This window comes from Anastrepha obliqua, chromosome 3, assembly GCF_027943255.1.
Source record: "Anastrepha obliqua isolate idAnaObli1 chromosome 3, idAnaObli1_1.0, whole genome shotgun sequence".
NCBI lineage: Eukaryota > Metazoa > Arthropoda > Insecta > Diptera > Tephritidae > Anastrepha > Anastrepha obliqua.
This window is the reverse complement of record NC_072894.1, coordinates 127092454-127111816: the sequence shown is the minus strand read 5'-3', so window position 1 is coordinate 127111816 and position 19363 is coordinate 127092454. Positions and strand designations below refer to the sequence as shown.

Below are 19363 nucleotides of genomic sequence, written 5' to 3'. Positions count from 1 at the left end.
TTTCCGATTATATGGAAAATATAGAAAATGAATAGTATTTAGGAGCGATGCAGATATTTTAGGTTCACAAGAAAACAAGTGAAAAAAAATGTGCAATTTCGTATATGAGTACTATTTTTTTATGTTTATTAAATAAAATTTGCACATATAGCATTTTATTACTCAATTTATTGAAAATATAAAAAAACATATATTTATACAAGTACTTGTATTTAAATCCAAAACGATTTTTCAATACAAAAAATGAATATTATATGTAAAGACAATATATCAACAGAAATATTTTTTGAAAGCGACCCTCAACCAAGTGATAGTTCCTTGTATTAACACGTATTTTAATTCATTGCTCAGTAAATAAAAGCATTCGCTTATTAGATTTTAGCAGATTTAGCCAAGTTGAGGGCTTCAGTAAGCATTCTGCCAAAGTCTGCATGAACCAAGGTGAAGTTCTTCACAGCGCGCTCTTGAATGAATTGGCTGGCATTGCTCAAACTGCCAGAAATATTAGCTACCAGACGCTGGCGAGCTTTATCGTCCAACACATAAACCCAGAAATCGGTCACCTGGCTGTAGTTATCTTCAGTGAAACCGCTGCTGAAGCGATATACGTCACCCTGTACAGGGCAACACGGCATCAAGCTCTTTGCACGAGCACTTTCCTCAGGCCCAGAGAATGAGTTCGGGAAGTAGTTAGGAGCGCCACCTTGATTGTCGTTAACACGCATTGCACCGTCACGCTGAAAGTTCTTCACGCTAACGCGATAAGGACAATTAACGGGAATCTGCAAGTAATTAGGTCCCAAGCGATGTCTATGTGTATCAGAATATGAGAAAAGTCGACCTTGCAACATCTTATCAGGCGATGGTTCAATGCCCGGTACCAAATGTGCTGGACTGAAAGCGATTTGCTCCACTTCTGCGAAGTAATTGGTCGGATTTCGATCGAGCACCATCTTTCCAACCGGTATAAGTGGAAAGTCTGCGTGACTCCAAACCTTTGTTACATCAAATGGATTATACTTAAATTTCTTGGCCTGATCAAATGTCATCACTTGAATGTACCACGTCCAGCTGGGATAATTACCATTCTTAATAGAATCGTATAGATCTCGAAGACTGTAGTCAGGATCACTTGCTGCTAGATCTTGGGCAACCTTTGGATCAAGATTTTTAATGCCCTGATCTGTTTTGTAGTGGAACTTGGCATATACCGGCTCGCCTTTGCAATTAATTAACTTAAAGGTATGAGAACCATAACCATTCATGTGACGAAAACCATCGGGAATTCCACGATCGCTAAACAAAAAGGATACCTGCAAATACCAATTAAATATCCATTAAATCATTCCATCCAAAATTAATACTATCATTTAGTTGTACCTGGTGAGTACTTTCCGGCCGAAGAGTCAAAAAGTCCCAGAACATGTCTGGATCCTTCAAATGAGTTTGAGGATTGCGCTTCTGTGTATGGATAAAACTGGGAAACAAAATCGGATCACGAATAAAGAAAATTGGAGTGTTATTGCCAACCAAATCCCAAATGCCGTCGTCGGTGTAGAATTTAACAGCAAAACCACGCGGGTCACGAACGGTGTCAGCGGATCCACTTTCTCCACCAACTGTGGAAAAACGTACAGCGATCGGCGTCCGCTTATGTACCTTTTCAAAAACCTTAGCTGCACAATATTTTGTAATATCGTGTGTTACTTCGAAATAGCCAAAAGCGCCTGCGCCTTTAGCATGGACAACACGCTCAGGTATACGTTCACGGTCAAAGGTAGCCAACTCATCCAAAAAGTTAACATCCTGCAACAGAGCGGGACCCCTTGGGCCCACAGTTAGAGTGGCATCCTTAATACCGACCGGGTTACCAGCTCCTGTAGTAATAATGCCAGGAGAAGCCTGCGAAAGAATAAATAAAATAAGAAATAATTAATAATGATTTTATATTTTTGGTGTGGGCTTTGTATTGAATTCACATGCGAATGTATGTATGATATGTTTCAGCAACCGTACTAGTGTAGGTATATAATATACTATATCTAGATTTGTGTAAATTATTTTACGAGCTCATGGCAGCTATGTTTTTAAATTTACGTGGGGGTGTTAATTAAATTTGTATATATTTCCTTTCGATATCTAATCTAGTTTCCTCATAACTTTATGTTGCATGTCAGGGATTAAAATATTTTGTATTTCTTAAATTAATAATTCTAATAAAATTTCAATATCTGAGGATATGGTTATAGTGTTTTTAGTGGTATAGAACTTTTTTTCAGATAGAAGACAAAAATATCAATGAAAATGAATGAATGTTTTGGCTCCATTAGCTTTTGTTGCATCCATTTCATTTCTTTAGACGATTCGTAACCAAACGTTGATGGTTTCATGCGTTATTTAATATTTGATGCGAAAAATCTGGTCGGCAACACTGACTTGATCTATTTGATTGAGTTTTTGTATTATCCATTGACATTTGTTTTTCTGCTTTCGCGTATTTTAATAAGTATTTGAAAAAATGCAATTATTTTATAAATAAATTACATTTTTCATTTATGAGATCGCTGCTGCATAGCTCAACTAAGTGATTTCCAACTTTGATTGTGTTTTCCTGCCTTAGGGAATAACCAATTCCGATCTTTGCTTCCTCTGTCAGAATCAATATAATATTTGCATTAACTCATTAAACTTTCGTTCAATAGACTAGGCGGCCGCCGTAGCCGAATGAGTTAGTGCGTGACTACCATTCGGAAGACGTAGATTCGAAACTCCCTGAAACACCAAAATGAAAAGTGTTTTTCCTTTTCGCCCAACGAGTGTATTTCTGCCATGAAAAAAACCTCTCATAAAAAATATCTGCCGTTCGGAGTCGGCTTGAAACTGTAGGTCCCTCCATTTGTGGAACAACATCAAGACGCACACCACCAGGAGCTCGGCCAAACACCCAAACGCGCCAATTATATATTTATATATACAGGGTGGGCCATATAGCGTTTGCTTTTTGACATTTACGAAATGGGACGCTATACGCTTGAACAAAATGGGGAAATATTGAAAACCTATTTCCAAAGTGGTGAGTCTTCTTCTTCTTTTCTGATTTTCACATCGGTGGCTACGTCAATAAGCAAAATTGTCGGATTTGGGGCTCAGAAAATCAACACGTTACTGTAGAGAAGCAAATGCATCCACAACGAGTCACTGTTTGGTGCGGTTTTTGGTCTAGCGGCATCATCGGGTCATTTTTTTTTCGAAAATGAGCGAGGAGCCACGGTTACAGTAAAGGCGAGCGTTACCGTGACATGCTCAACGAGTTGTTTCCAAAAATTGAAGAGGATGACATGGACGAGATTTGGTTTCAACAGGACGGTGCAACTTGTCACACTGCCAAAGTTACACTCGAACTTTTGGCTACCGTTTTTGAATTCCGATATCAATTGGCCGCCTCAGAGCTGTGATTTAAGCCCGTTGGTTTAGTCGCCCAAGCTTTTAAAAAGCGGAAATGTTTTATGAGTCTTGTGTTATTCTGTTAAGCTGTTAAGGACAAATGCTATGCGAACCATCCAGAGACGATTGATGCTTTAAAACTCGAAATCGAAGTTGCCATTCATGAAATTGGAGCCCAAACAATCGAAAATGAACTTAAAAATTGGGTTGATCGAATGGCCTACTGTAAAGCCAGTCCTGGCAGTCATTTGAACGATATTATTTTTCATTCATAAATGGCAATGTTCAATCTTCAAATCTTCAAAAAAAAAAGTTTAAAAAAATATTGATTAGTTTTTTTTATAGCCGATTCAAAAAGCAAATTTTACATGGCCCACCCTGTATAGACTACGAAAGCTTGTGGTTTTGCGAATTCGTCATATTCCATTTACACCACCAATTAGCAGAAATTTCATAAATAGGTAGTTAAATAGAAATAATAAAATACTTCTCTTAATTTACACTCCTTTGTTTGAAATAAAAAAGGAAATATAAAAACATACTTGCTTTTAATTTGTATTCTAGCTTGATTTAAGTTTAGTGCTTTGGGTTGAGATTTTTTTGCTAAACGTTTTTGGCTTGCAGGTATTATAAACTTGTACCCAAGTGCAGTACCGCCGCAGGTACAAGTGAAACTAAGTTTCAATTACAAATTACGTATTTTATTCGTATTTAAATGTGTCTTCATATACAATTTGTCAAGAAAGTGTTTTGATATCTACTAATCTAGCGAAATTCAGACCTATTGCTTAAGAAAATATGTACAATATTCTTCATGGTTTTCTTTCAAACTTTGGTTTAATTTGACTAACGCAAATAATTTATAAGTCAATAGTACAAAATAAAGTTATTCCGTTGAAAAATAACACAAAAATAAAAAGCAAAAACAATATACTGTGTAATCTCGTTTTATGCGGATTGTTTTTATGCGAATTTGAAGTTGTGCGGTTTGTATTTCATCCAAAAATTTTTTGGAAGCCACATATAGACAGTCTCCAAAAATCGTGGAACACTGAAAGCTCACAGCATTTATTATTTATTCCTGCATTAATCCATAGCCTTTACCGCAAATATCTATTGCAGAGACAGTCTCCTCTGATGATGAAGGTGATTTGGAACCACTTTCCAAACGGTGCAATCCATTATCAGATAGTAATTGTAAAACTTTATTTCTTTTCAATAAAATACAATGAATTAAGTTTTCATACAAGTTTATTTTAAGCTTTTATATGAATTTATTTCAGACATTCGAAGTAATTTACTAAGTAGTATATTTCTTTTAATTTCTGCAAACCTTTTTATGCCGTTTTAAATTAATTTTAACTCGTTGTTTTGGTTTTATGTGAATTTAGGAAATTGCGGAATGCATCCCTACCTTTTCAAGGCAAGTGAAGTCTTTTTTATAAGCGATTTTCTGTAGAACGTATCCACCTCATAAAACGAGACCTTACAGTACACTTGAACATCATAGTCCTAGGATATGTAAAGACACTCCTCGAAAATAACGTATTTGAACTCTGCTCGACCTGTTGAGTATTTTTTGCAACTTTTCTTTAAATATGCTCACAAATTTTCTATTGGATTAATATCCAGGCTGTGGGCTAATGTATCCAATACTTTACTTCAATTAAAAAGAAACCGCGTTCTGACCATATGAGCTTTATGTTTTGGATCGTTGTCCTAGCAGAATTTAAACTGAGATTTGTTGGCAACAATGAAGTCAAATTTCGTTGCACGATTTGTCAAATGACATTTAAAAATATTCAAATATTTCGAGCATCTATCTAATCTTTTATAAACAGCAAATTACCCATTCCTTTGCTGGATATGCATCCCCACACCAGGATTGAAAGTTTGCCAAATTTCACTGTCAGTATAATAGTCCACCTCTCCAGTAATTTAAATGGTGTGTGAGTGTGGAGTGTGGAGGCACTCTATTGGGTCTATCGTTGTAACATAGCATAGTTTTAGTTGCAGAATTTCACATCATCCCGGTAGCTATCTGGTTGAGCTAGGTAAGTTCTAACGAAAGATAATTGCTGTTCAATATGTTGTGCAGAGAGCAAAGGCTTCTTTCGAGCAACTCGTGAAGTATAATTATGCTTTTGTAAAACTAAGCGGACTGTTTCAAGAGAAAGTTCGACCCCACACTCATCTCTAAGCTCACTAACATGATTACTTATCGAAATCTGCGGGTTTGCGGCTACTTTTCTCAACAAAATATAATACGTTCGGGGCATGAGAGAAGCATTTGTTTTACTATTGTATTTTTGTTTTTGCTTGGTTCGGTGGATTCAGAAAGTTTACCGTTACGAAGTACTTGTAACTATGTAGGTGAAATGGTTGGAGTACAGACTGACACTCCCCAAGTAGCACTAAAGCGTAGCTTTGATACCATTATGAGACCTCCAACGGGCAGATATCTACAGCCAACCAGAGGAGAAGGTTGCTGGGATTTAGGTTTAAACGATTTCTCAGGCTGTTAAAGAAAGGAGCACCCAGTGACTTTCATCGTCTGGCTGTCAGACCCAGACATTTACAACATTTACAGAGAAAATGCCCAATAGTCTCCTTCTCTGAAAGATCCCCACAACTTCTGCAATGAGGATTAAAGGGTAAACCCAGCTTTTCTGCTCGATCGCCCAATGACCAGTAAACACAACTACAAGTTTGGTAATTGAATGGCCTGGAGTCCTCAGCACTATCTGCGCCCTACGTCTATTACTATTGTACTGGGGCTATAGAACTTTCGAAATACCACACGAAGAAATGGAGCTCCATCTGATCTGTGCTTTCCTGAGAAATAAGTTGTTCAATTACTCTTTAACAACAATCAGGAAGAAGCCGATGACCGGGTGAGAAACCTTTGAAACCAAATCAGTCGACCACTTCCTGGCCATTCTCATGGCAGCCGGTTCTACGTTACCGGAATGACTCGGGTTTTTCCCGACCAAGGGCTGCCGCCCCAATAAACTAGCCCTGTCTAGTGTACCGTATCCCACCCCTTCCTGGCAAGCTCATCAGCATGTTCGTTTCCCTCTATGTTTCTATGTCCTAGAATCCAGATCAGAGAAATGTTACTTGCACAGCCAAGAGATTTGATTTACAGGAGTTGACCAATTTGGATCTGCGCCATGGCGTCGTCAGAGCCGTGATCGCAGCTTGACTATAGGAAAAAAATGTTGATATCTCCCTCGCTCCCGCGATCTCTGAGGCAAAGGCAAAGACTTTTATCTTAAAAATACTAACAAATAATATATAAATTGGCTAATTTAGAGAAAACTCCTGCTCCGACTACTCCCGATTCCATATTGGAGACGTCAGTGACGACAGAGGTAACTATGTAAGTTAATTAAATAATTTTGAAAGGCTCTGCAAATTCAATAAGAATCGATGGTTTTAGTTAAAGGAGTAAGAATAATATTTATGTACGTCAAAACATTTTCTGACAAACTGTATGCACAAAATTGTAGAAAACAAAGTCTAAGGGCTTAGTTTTATGAAGATTTGTTATCTATTTAGTGGATCAAATAGAGCAAGAAGAAGGTTGTGTATTTTCTACCATAAAACAAGGATAACTATTATACAAAAACGAAAACACCAAGATTTTTCATGTTTCACAAAATGCAATAAAAAGAAAAATATGCTCTGACTTCTGCGTAGTAAAAATGCATCATATTTGACACTTTTCATCAACCGATGTACATACACTCGTCAGAGAAAGTTAACGTACACGGCCCGGTACGGACTTTTCTTGGCTCTGAATGATAAGATTCTTTATAAACAAAACTTTTTTTAATTTCAATACCATCACATAATATTGAGTAATCATTCAAATGTAATTTTAATAGAAAAACTGTGGCAACTCTTGATTTAGCGATTAATATTTAAAAAATGTGGCATTACCACCGCAGAAAAAGTTAACGTACAGCACAAAGCACGGGGCTTCCCCTATTACGTTTTAAACAAAATTTAATAAAAAGCATTTAAGGTGTATATCTAAACTATTTTCTAGCTAGTGCGTGTAATATTCAGCAGTTTTGTAAAATGGCTCCAAAAAGAAAAGCAACAAGCTCCGATGAAAGGGATATCATCATAAAACTATGGAATGAAGGGAAATCTTTACGCGAAATTGGAAAAACTGTAGGAAGGACTCATTCTACAGTCCAAGGAGTTATCAAAAACTATAAATCGACAGGCTCCACAACTTCCAAGCCGCGTTCAGGACGCCCTAGTACGCTTACTGATAGAGAAAAACGCCATATTATTAATGAAGTTCAAAAAAATCCAAAACTTACGGCTTCAAAAATTGCAAAAGACGTTGAGGAAAGGTTTCAAAAAACCATTTGCAGTGATACTGTGTGTAAAATTCTAAAGGAAAGTGGCTATCATGCCCGAGTTGCACGCAAGAAACCGTTTGTGTCATTAATAAACAGACAGAAACGTATTGCTTTCGCCAAAGAACACATCAGCAAGCCCCTAGATTTCTGGGAAAAGGTATTATTTTCCGACGAAAGCAAATTCTGCATATTTGGAACTACGGGACGAAAACTGGTATGGCGAAAACAAGGAACAGCTCTCGACAGACAGAATCTTGCTCCAACTGTTAAGCACGGCGGCGGAGGCGTAATGGTATGGGGGTGTATGGCATATAACGGAGTGGGTAATATTGAATTTATAGAATCAACTATGGATAAGTACAGATATTTGGATATTCTGAAATCGAACTTGAGGCAGAGTGCTACCAAAATAGGCTTAGAGAACGGATTTGTGTTCCAACAAGATAACGACCCTAAGCACACTGCAGAAATAGTTAAGCTCTGGCTCCTGTATAATGTACCCAAACAATTGCATACACCTCCACAATCACCAGATCTCAATCCTATTGAGCATCTTTGGGATTTATTAGAACGAAAGATTCGGCAGCATAACATAACCTCAAAAACAATGCTGAAGGACGTAATTACTGAAGAATGGGGCAAAATTACGTCAGAGGAAACGTCAAAGTTGGTCAAATCTATGCCAAAACGTTTAGCAGAAGTTATAAGACGTAGGGGATACCCTACAAGCTATTAATAAGTTTTATTATTTTATTTACTAATTTTTATTTTAAAGTTATGTACAGTGTACGTTAACTTTTTCTGAAGTATTTTTCATATGATTTTTGTTTTTATTATTACTTTGAAACTGAATTTAAATTTATGCTTTTTAAATCATCTTGTGCTAAATGAACTCTAACCTGTAAATAAAGTACACATTTTTTTTATTCAATCCAAAGATAAATACATTTTTTATACTTTTTTAATGAATGCATGCAGTGTACGTTAACTTTTTCTGACGAGTGTATAATATATCTGCTTCGAGTCGGAAAAGGATGAAACTATCTGGATGGCTTACCCATTGCTATTGAGAGCGTACGATGTGAAAATGATGAAAATTCATTTAAATTTATATGGGAGTAACTTCTGTTGCTGTGAGTGACTTGAGTGATTATCTCTTATCTTGCTTTCTTTCATTTTTCCGCTACGAAAACATTTGCACTTTTTGCAATAAGGGTAACAATTACGAAAACAACGTAATAAAATATATATATGTACTTTATCAAAAGCTCTGTTTAAGGTTTATTCACATTAGTTATACAAAGTAAAGCAAGATTGTGTACGCTCCTATAAATAAAAATAAACCAGTTGTGCGACTTACACAAATGCACATACATAACATATATGTATTTATGCATGTAGCTATGTAGTTATGTAGTTATATGTATGCATTAGGGATGTTCATTCTCGGAATTTTACCCATCACCAAATGAGTTGTATTTAATTCTAAAGTGCATACATACATACATACATTCATACATATAATTTCTTATAAAAAGAATTTAATGCATTTATGTAAACACCAGAATTGCAATCCAATTATTAAAATATAATCACCCAGTTTATCAAGTCACTTAAAGTTCGTAGCCCAAAATTAAACGAAGCATAGTGTTTTTTCTATTTAAATTATATTAGCGAATTACTTTTTGCGATTAAGTTACTGTTTGTTTTGATTAGAGCGCTAAGAATGGCATCTTCCAAGTGTGCCTTAACTTCATTGTAAACAAAACCAGCAGATGAGCAGCGTCGTTCCGCTTCAACACTTGGTGGCTAGTTTATTAATAGAAATTTTAATGCTTTCTACCTCTATCACCATCATTAGAAAAAGTACCAATTTGTAGAAGGGGATGGCTGAGATTTGTGATTGCATCTGCTTATTTCTCTTACGATGCCCGGGAAGGGTCACCACCTGGGAAGGCCACCAGTCTCGTAAGGTTCTGTGAGCGGCGCAGTATGGGCCTCGTTCTCTGCTGCGATGCTAATGCCCAGCATACAATCTGGGGCAGCAGCAAATGCAATGAGCGGGGATCTCGGCTATTCGAGTTTATCGCTTCCTCTTGCCTAAACATACATAACAAGGGCAGACAGCCCACGTTTGTTACTGCTAGAATGCAGGAGGTTATTGATCTCACCTTATCAAATTCAAAATTTGGGTGGTCAATCAGGAACGGGAGAGTCCTTGTCGAAGATTCGTGCTCGGACTACAGGTATATTGAGTTTCAGTGCGGCGAGGAGGCACAAATGCCATTGCCCTCCAGAAACCCCAGGAAAACAGACCGGCAGAAGTTTAGGGAGGCGTTGCGGGGCTTTGACGTGACGCCACCAAGACTTCGGAAAGAACAGGGGATTGAGGTGGCAGTTGAGAAACTCAGCGCTGCCTTAGTTGAATGTTTTGAAGCAGTCTGTACAATTCCACCTCTCCTTGATCGGACTCCCGTTTCGTGATGGAACCGAGAGCTGCAAACATTGAGGCGTGAGTCGAGAAATTTCTAAACCGGGCCATTAAGACTAATCTTGCTGAGGACTGGGAGCGATACCGTCATATTCAGAGGAACTACAAGAAGCTAATTCGTGAGTCGAAAAGGGCTTCTTTTAGGGAATTCTGCGGCGGTATTGAATCTCTGAGTGACTCGGCAAAATTGGTTAGAATCCTGAAAAGGGATCCAACCACAAACCTGAGGTCACTTAGGAAATGTGATGGCTCCTTCAGGGAGAAGCAAAGAGAAACATTCAGCTTGCTGATGGACTCTCACTTTCCAGGAAATCAGATAAGCATTGGCCGGCAAGAGCCCTCAACAAAAGAGGCTGCTGTCAAAGCTGCTACACCTTCTCTGCGTGACTGGTACGTTGGCAGGTCTGTGGTGAATGAAGCCGCCATTCGATTTGCCATCGAATCTTTTGGCGGTTTCAAGTCCCCCAGACCTAATGGCATTTATCCCGCCATGCTGAAGGAAGGCATAGAGTCAGTGACTGCAGCCCTGAAAAAAATCTTCACTGCATGCTTGGCACTGGCTTATATACCACGCTCGTGGAGGATGGTGAGGGTCGCTTTCATCCCTAAGGTTGGGAGAGATTACTGCACCAGCCCCAAAAGCTTTAGACCTATCAGTATAACCTCTTTCATGCTGAAAAGTCTCGAACGGCTAGTGGAGTTGCATATGCGTCAGAAGTCGCTGAAGGTTCACCCTCTCTCTCCATTTCAGCATGCCTATCAAAGTGGAAAATCTTGCGAGTCGGCACTGCAAAACCTTGTTGCTAGGATAGAGCAGGCCATCGACAGAAGAAACTACGCTATGGGCATCTTTTTGAATATAGAGGGGGCTTTTGATAATGCCACTTTCGACAGTATGTGCAGCTCTGCCAGCAGACATGGGTAGACCGGATGCTGGTGAATTGTATTCGTTCAATGCTAGCCCAAATAATTGTCACGGTGCGGGCGGAGGAGGATCTGCTGGTGTCGTCCATCTGTAGAAAAGTACAGAAAACACTGGATATGATTGACACTTGGTGCTGTGCAATGGGCTATCGGCAAACCCCACCAAAACTGGTATTGTCCTCTTTACCAAAAGGAGGAAGCTTGATGGACTCGTTCTGCCTAAGCTAAAAGGAGTCACAATCCAACTATCCAAAGAAATCAAATATCTTGGCGTAATCCTCGATAGTAAACTTCTTTGGAAGTCACATGTTGAAGCAGAGACATCCAAAGCACTGACAGCCTTCTGACCTATTATCACCTATGCATCAGTGGTCTGGATGAGTAGACTCCCTCTCGTGGGAGTCAGGAGGACTTTATCGAGACTACAACGCACTGTGGCCATTTGTTGCACCAGAGCTTTTCCGACTACATCAGGCCCGGCATTAGATGCTCTGATTGGTTTGCCACCACTTAATGCTTTCATCCAAGGAGAGACCTTGAAGGCCATCTGCAGGCTGAAACACAATGCGAACTGGCACGGCCCTCATTGGAAAACAGAGAAGGTTGAAAAGAGATAGAGTGTAGTGCTGCCAGAGGCTCAGTCGTTTCGCATTTTCACGGATGGCTCCAGGACCAAGCTTGGCTCCGGCTCTGGGGTCTACGTGGAATCCAGCAGGACAAAACTGCACTTTGCTCTTGGAATGCATGCATCTGTGTTTCAAGCGGAGGTGTATGCAGTTCAAGAAGCGATGAACTTTGTTGTGGAAAACCGATAGAGAGGCAGATCTATATGGGTCTGCAGCGACAGCCAAGCTGCGCTCATAGCCTTAGACAGCCCCCCAACCACATCAGGGGTAGTCAAGTCCTGTAAGTCTAGGCTGCACTATGTCGGTAGACATAACAGCCTGAAGCTAACATGGGTCCCGGGAAACGTGGGTATGGTGGGAAACGAGACCTCTGACTCCTTAGCTAAGATGGGCTCTGAGGCCAACTTCTTTGGCCGTTTTGCAACTCCCTTCTGCGGCCATCAAAGCCACGGTTAGCAAATGGGTTACTACAACCCACAAGCGAGCTTGGCAGGCTGAGAGAGGCTGCAGATGGACTAAACTGATGTTACCTGTCATGTCCAATCGACTGTCGCACTCCTGTCATTAAGCTGAAGGGAGTGCAGACGGCTGGTTGGACTGATGACGGGCCACTTTCTGTGGGCGAAGCACATGGAAAGGGTGGGCATCTCAGACAGTGTACTCTGCCCAGCTTGTGAAGAGGAGGATGAGACGGCGGACCACTTCCTGTGCGTATGCTCCGCCTTCGCTCGAATCAGGTTTGAGGTCTTTGGCGCTGATGTGTTAAGAAGCGACCGCCTTAGCTTCTTGGCACCACAAGATCTACTCAGATTTCTTCGGAGATCGGGTAGATTTAAAGAAAATTAAAAGGGAATCCAAGTGTAGTACAATGGACTCAATTAATGTCTGGCAGCATTTGCTAGTTGTCCCGACAAAAAAAAAAAAATTTGATTTATCAAAACTTCTGACATATCATACAACGTTTTATTAAATGAAGTTTGCGAACTGCTAATTAAAGCCTTATGCAATTTATTCTTCAGGATGTTGCAGAATTGGTTGGTGCGAGACTACCAGTCGGTAGTGCCCGAATGCGAAACACTAAATGAGAGAAAGGTTTTTTTTAATGACCGTCTGCGGTCATTTCTTTCATAAAATACGCCAAAAAACTGTAGTTACCTCTATCAAAAACTCCAAGACACGCACCACAAATAGGAGGAGGAGCCCACCTACAATCTCAAACAAACGTCAACATAAATCGACGGTACGCCTGGAGACTCACGGCAGTTTCTGGTCTATCAGGGAACAAAAGCAGATAAAATGGGCATCCCTCACAACACATACTTTCACAGTTGCAAACAACCGGAGAAAAAGGAAACAATCTTCAATTTCCTTTGTGAATGTCATGCCTTACGGCAGGAGAGAATGTCTACTCTGGGCAATCCACTATTCGAGAGTCTCGAACAACTGTCTGGCTTAAACGTCAACAACCTAATAAGGTTCTTGAACCGCGCATCCTGGATATAGTCTTGCTGTAAATAACCGTTAAGCAAATTGGTAAGGAGATATGGCAACAAAATGGTGAAGAAGCGCTATTTGGATTTTAGATGAGTCACCAATTTAATCAACCATCCCGGGATTTGAATCGACTAGTCCCGGAATTTTTGGAATTGATAAAAGCTGGCATCCCTAGTATGCACCATAATTGCACGCATGCACTCAGGTGCACACGTATTTTCTGCGATTTATCAAGAGTGTACAGCTTTTTAGATATATGTATATAAGTATATTCATGTGATATTTAGTAAAAATCTAGATGGAATTAATGTTGGAGTTGACTGTAGTAACAGCTATCAATGATGTATACTTATTTTGGTACATTGTGAGATAACACAATTTGGCTCAAAACAAAATAAATATGGAGATAAGAGTAAAGCGGTATTTATTGCCACACTATCCGCATATGTATATGGTACATACCTGCACACAGATATGCCCGTACTTTTGCATGTGTGCGTTAATTGCCTACAGTTAATCGCACTTATCCATAATTGAATTTGATATGCATCAGTTCAAGACTAGCGCTAGTAACGCGTTTATAAAAGAATAAAATTGAAACATAAATTAGTACACGGAGTCATTGAGTCATTGCTGAACAGGTAGCTTTACACAAGTTTGGAAGCAGTTACGAAATGAGTATCATTGCAATGGTCCTTTTCAAATTTAGTATTACATGTTTCTCTTTGATTTCACTTCGCACGTCAATCTATTGGACTGTGTACTTGCATACTATATATGTAAATATATGTAGCGCAAATGCACTTCGAAATGAAGTATACAAAGTTGCTAATATAATTAAAAAAAAACAACAAAAAACGAGAGGTCAAATTGCTGATAAACTGGTTGTATTCCAAAAATAAAAAATCAAAATCTGTAAAATCCAAACGCATTCGCTAATTATTCAACTAATTAGCTTCAGTGATACCAATTTCGTCGCAAACATAAGAGGCAAGGAATTTAACCAAAAAGAAAACGTATTCTATTACGTGCTGATCACTTTCATACATATGTGCATATGTAGATATGTATGTAAAGACGTGACCATACTAGAATTTTCACTGCGTGCCGTGTAAATATATGCGTATGTAAGTGCATGTATTCATACATTCATATATAGCACATTTACTACTTAAATGCACATACACAGCCATAGAAGCTGAACAACAAGTTCTATAAGAACATGAACCAAAAGTATTTAAACATTCGTCCTTCGTTTCGCACGACTCTCTCTCCACATTGCAGTGAGTTTAACGCTATGCGTATGACTTACGTACCTATAACTACTTTATGTGTATACTCGCAGAAATAGATAGTAAACCAATTATAAGGAGTTTTATTTGCAACGGCGGCAATCGCCAGCGTCATTGCCAATAGCCAACAACTAACCATCAAAGTGTTAATACAAAAACAACTGCATACCAGTTTTTGAAATCATGGAATGAAGTGCATTGACTTTTTTATAAAGTGTGCCATGCTTCATTGAAGTTTTCAGTACTCGAAGGTGCCTTTTGTGGCTTTCATTTGCACACACAAATGAATTATAATTAGCACATAATAAAGACTCATTTAAAGCACTTATACATACATACATACTTAGTTTGAAGTTCTACATTTACCGTTTATAGTAAAAACACATCACGCTTTAATTTACAAAAGTTTTGACCAGTACTACATACACGATAATTATACTCGTAACATCGTCCACCTATTAGCCAAACATTGAAGTGCACTCTTGCGTAGAAACTCAAGGATATATGGATGAGTAAGAAATAATTAATGCATTTTCGCTTATTACACATTAAGGCAATTATAATGCAATGCTAATAATATTTAAAGTTGAAAGTTAAACACCAGGAAAAATAATTATATTCATTACTCACTTTTTGTTGGCGTTCAAGATCATATCTCACTGTACAAGTGTATAAAAAATTCAATTATCTCCATAAACAAGAGTTAACTGCAACTTGATTTTATCACATCAAAAATTTTAATAGGTAACAAAATGGAATGGCTAATCTGCTAGTTAGAACAAAAACAAAAAAGTTATTCTACAATGCAAACAAAGATTGCATAAAAACATGAATAATGAGATAGAGTAATCATGAGACCGGCACTGATCTTTCCCCGTGGGCGGCTCCGGCCCCTGGAGACCGTCGTTACACTTTTCGTGGGGCCGACAGTATTAAAGTTAAAAGATAAATCTAACCTGAACGAATGTAGTTAAATATGTATGCTTTATTGGAGCATGCTAAGCTAAAGTGGGGCATGGATTTACATGTAACAAACTGTAACAAATAATCTTGAATTTTCATAACAACCAGAACAGTATTTCCGACCTTTATCGAAGTCTCCTTCCTTTTTCTGTAATTTATGAACAAGTCTTCCTTCCTGAAGTGGAATTTGTTCATCTACTTGCTGTGTTAGTCCATTTATCAATTGTCTCCGAAATTCCATAACTAATATTTGTTGCTGAACTGTTGCTTGTTGAAGGAACAGGGAATTGATCGCTGATAATACTATATCATCGTATACTTATAGAGCGAACGCTTTCTGCCGGCCGAGGGGAAAAGTTCAGATACATCGACACCGCGCTCAACGTGTTAATTTATTGATTAGCCTTTTAACTGCCATTGCAATTTCGGGAATTAGAAAAAAATACTTCAGCTGTTTATTATTTTTCTCACTTGCTAATGCCAAGTGGCCTTTCCAAAGCAGAAAAGGTCCCATCCTTTCTCTACTACTAGCAACAAGTATCGCTTTAATATAATACTTGCACGTTCTGAAACGAAGCTGGAGTATGATAATATTTAATATACAGACAATAGATGATTCCATAGGCCTAGAATTTCGATTTTAATATGTTAGGATAAAATTTCCGTCCGTCCCTTTGACATTACAAGCTTTAACTCTCATTGTATATGATTTGAATTGATTCCAAAAATTAGCAGCCAGCGCAAATTAAGTTTTACTAAAATGCGCGCGGGTATATAAAGTTCAGTACAGACCATATTTAGCTTTCTGATTTAAGCTTTCCAAACGTAACATTAGTTTGGAATAGTTTTGGAATAATCTCATCAATGACGCGTCGAATATTGTCCTTTCCAACAAAAAATTCTAAAGGAATCCAAGGATGGCAAAACGCGTGATTTAGTGGCCAAGTCACTTCACCCGAGTCGAATTTTTAACCGCAAAACTCCACCATCTCTTAACAGTTTTATTACATTCATTCTTCGATTTAATAGTATAAACATACATATATGTCCTTTTATTGTGCTATTAATATTACTATGAATAAGTTCGTGCGGTTTTTTTTTCGAAATTTGAAACTTTATTGACGTAAAATGGTTACAAATTTAATATTCAAAGTATTGTCCATCGCTTACTACTACTTTTTCCCATCTTTCTGGCAATTCACGGATTCCCTTTGTGAAAAATTCGGTCGGTTTTGCCGCAATCCACGAATCGATCCATTTTTTGACTTCATCGTAATTACGGAAGTGCTGGTCAGCCAGGCAATGTTGCATCGATCGGAAGAGATAGTAATCGGATGGCGCAAGGTCTGGACTATACGGCGGGTGGGGTAGGACATCCCATTTGAGCGTTTCTAAGTATGTTTTGACCACTTGTGCAACATGTGGCCGAGCATTGTCATGTTGCAAAATAACTTTGTCGTGTTTATCGGCGTATTGCGGCCGTTTTTCTCGCAGTGCTCGGCTCAAACGCATCAATTGTCGTCGGTAGACATCCCCCGTAATCGTTTCATTCGGTTTCAGTAGCTCATAATACACAACACCCAGCTGGTCCCACCAGATACACAGCATAACCTTCAGGCCATGAATATTCTGCGCCGACGTCGATGTTGAAGCATGGCCAGGGTATCCATACGTTGCCCGACGTTTTGGATTGTCGTAATGGACCCACTTTTCATCGCCAGTCACAATTCGATGCAAAAAACCCTTTCTTTTGTGCCGTTGAAGCAGTTGTTCGCATGCCATAAAACGGCGTTCAACGTCTCTTGGCTTCAATTCATACGGCACCCAATGGCCTACCTTTCGGATCATTCCCATGGCTTTTAAACGTTTGGAAATGGTTGATTGATCAACTCCCAAAGTTTTTGCAACCTCTTCTTGCGTTTGAGCCGGATCTTGATCGAGCAATTCCTCCAATTCGGTATCCATGAACTTTGGCGGCGCACCCTCGCGTTCTTCGTCTTCCAAGCCAAAATCACCACTTTTAAAGCGTGCAAACCACTTCTGGCACGTTCGCTCAGCTAGAGCATGCTCACCATAAACTTCCACCAAGATACGATGACTTTCGGCTGCTTTTTTCTTCATATTAAAAAATTCCCCGCAAAAACACATTATTTGGCACGAAATTCGACATTTTCAAGTGTGGTAAAAATATTGTTGTTTACGCTTCAAATAAAAAACTTATACTGACGTTTGTGCCTTACGCCAGTAGCTCTCCAATGAATGTTTGGAAATGTGGATCGATGGAATAATAATCAAGTTACGCCACGCACGCCGCACGAACTTATTCATAGTCCTATTATTATAAGAGAGAAAGAGAGAGAGAGGGATAAACTGAAGAAAGCTGCAGTACTGCTCAAAGGTAAAGTTTTTGACGAGGATGTCTACTTAGGCAAGAGAGATGAGGAATAAAGTATGGCGAAGTTGATAAGGTGCAAAGAAAAAAATTGATGAGTGAGAAATAGTATGGAAAAAGCTTTTAAAATTGTTGATAATAAAATATTTTATGACATATGTAGACATTCTGTCAAAAATATATCGGGCATTATTGATTTCAAAAAGCGCGCGTTACACATATGTCTAAATTTTTTTTGCTGGAATGTTTGTACAACTGTCCTCTATAGTGTCGCAGAGTTTCAGCGTGATCTGTCAATTAGCTTGTTTTTGGCATTTAATTATATCAGTCAACCGCAGGTGTGCTCTGCGATTTTCACTATGGATAAAAATATCGAACACAGAATTTGTCTTAAATTTTGTATTTTGAACGGGATTTCGTGTGCCGAATCATTGAAAATATTGCAGGAAGCATATGGCGAGTGTGCTTTATTATCACGGATGTACGAGTGGTATAAGGCTTTTGCAGATCTGGTCACCCATCTACGTCTTCAACGGATGAAAACGTCGACAAAGTCAAGGAAATGGTGCTGGAAAACCATCATTTAAATTTGTGGCAGTTAGCTCGAGACCTTTAGCGTATCTCACGAATCAATTCGCAACATTTTACATCAATTGGGCGTGAGACGCATGGCTGCTCAACTCGTTCCAAGAGAGTTGAAAATTCTTTCAAAAAATTCATTGGAAGAAGGTGGTTGAAGACATACTTGAGCAAGTGAATTCGGACCCAACGTTTATCCAGCGCATCATACCAGGTGATGAGACGTGAGTATATGAGTTTGACTTGCAAACCAGTCAACAGGCGCCTAAATGGCGCTATCCACATGAGCCGCAACCCAAAAAACCACGTCAAAGTCGGTCAAAAATGGAAGTATTGCTACTCGTTTTTTTATTATCATGGTGCTGATTGTGGAATTCATTCTAAATGGTTCTACAGTAGTTAAATAAAGAAAATTATTTGGAAATTATGCGACGTTTGATAGAGAATGTGCGTAGGAAACTTCCCAATTTGTGGAAAGAAAACTCATGTATCTTGCACCATGATAACGCACCGTCTCGTAGGGCTCATATTGTGAACACTTTGTGAACAACAAACTCGATAAATATCATCGAACAACCACCGTATTCACCGAATATAGCCCCCTGTGACTTTTTCCATTTCCCAAAACTTAAATTTCCACTCCGCAGACGCCGCTTTGAGTCGATAGAGGCCATTAAGGAGAATTCGCTGAAGAAGATCTTTTCAAACGCGTTTAAAAGGTGCTTTGATGACTGGACTAATCGTTGACATATGTGTATTGCTTCGAATGGAGCCTATTT

The 19363-nt window shown here is 38.9% G+C and overlaps 1 protein-coding gene across 2 annotated transcripts in view; it reads right to left on the bottom strand.

Annotated features, from left to right (window-relative positions):
* Positions 1 to 148: 148 nt before the first annotated feature.
* Positions 149 to 19363, bottom strand: part of LOC129241785 (catalase) — an 82214-nt gene continuing 62999 nt past the window's right edge. For both annotated transcript variants that reach the window (XM_054878295.1, XM_054878294.1), the window contains exons 2-3: positions 1381 to 1902; positions 149 to 1313 (exon numbers count right to left, since the gene is read on the bottom strand). In XM_054878295.1, the coding sequence (XP_054734270.1) occupies positions 372 to 1313; positions 1381 to 1902 (1464 nt within the window). In that variant the 3' untranslated portion in view covers positions 149 to 371. The remainder of the gene's footprint in view (positions 1314 to 1380; positions 1903 to 19363) is intronic.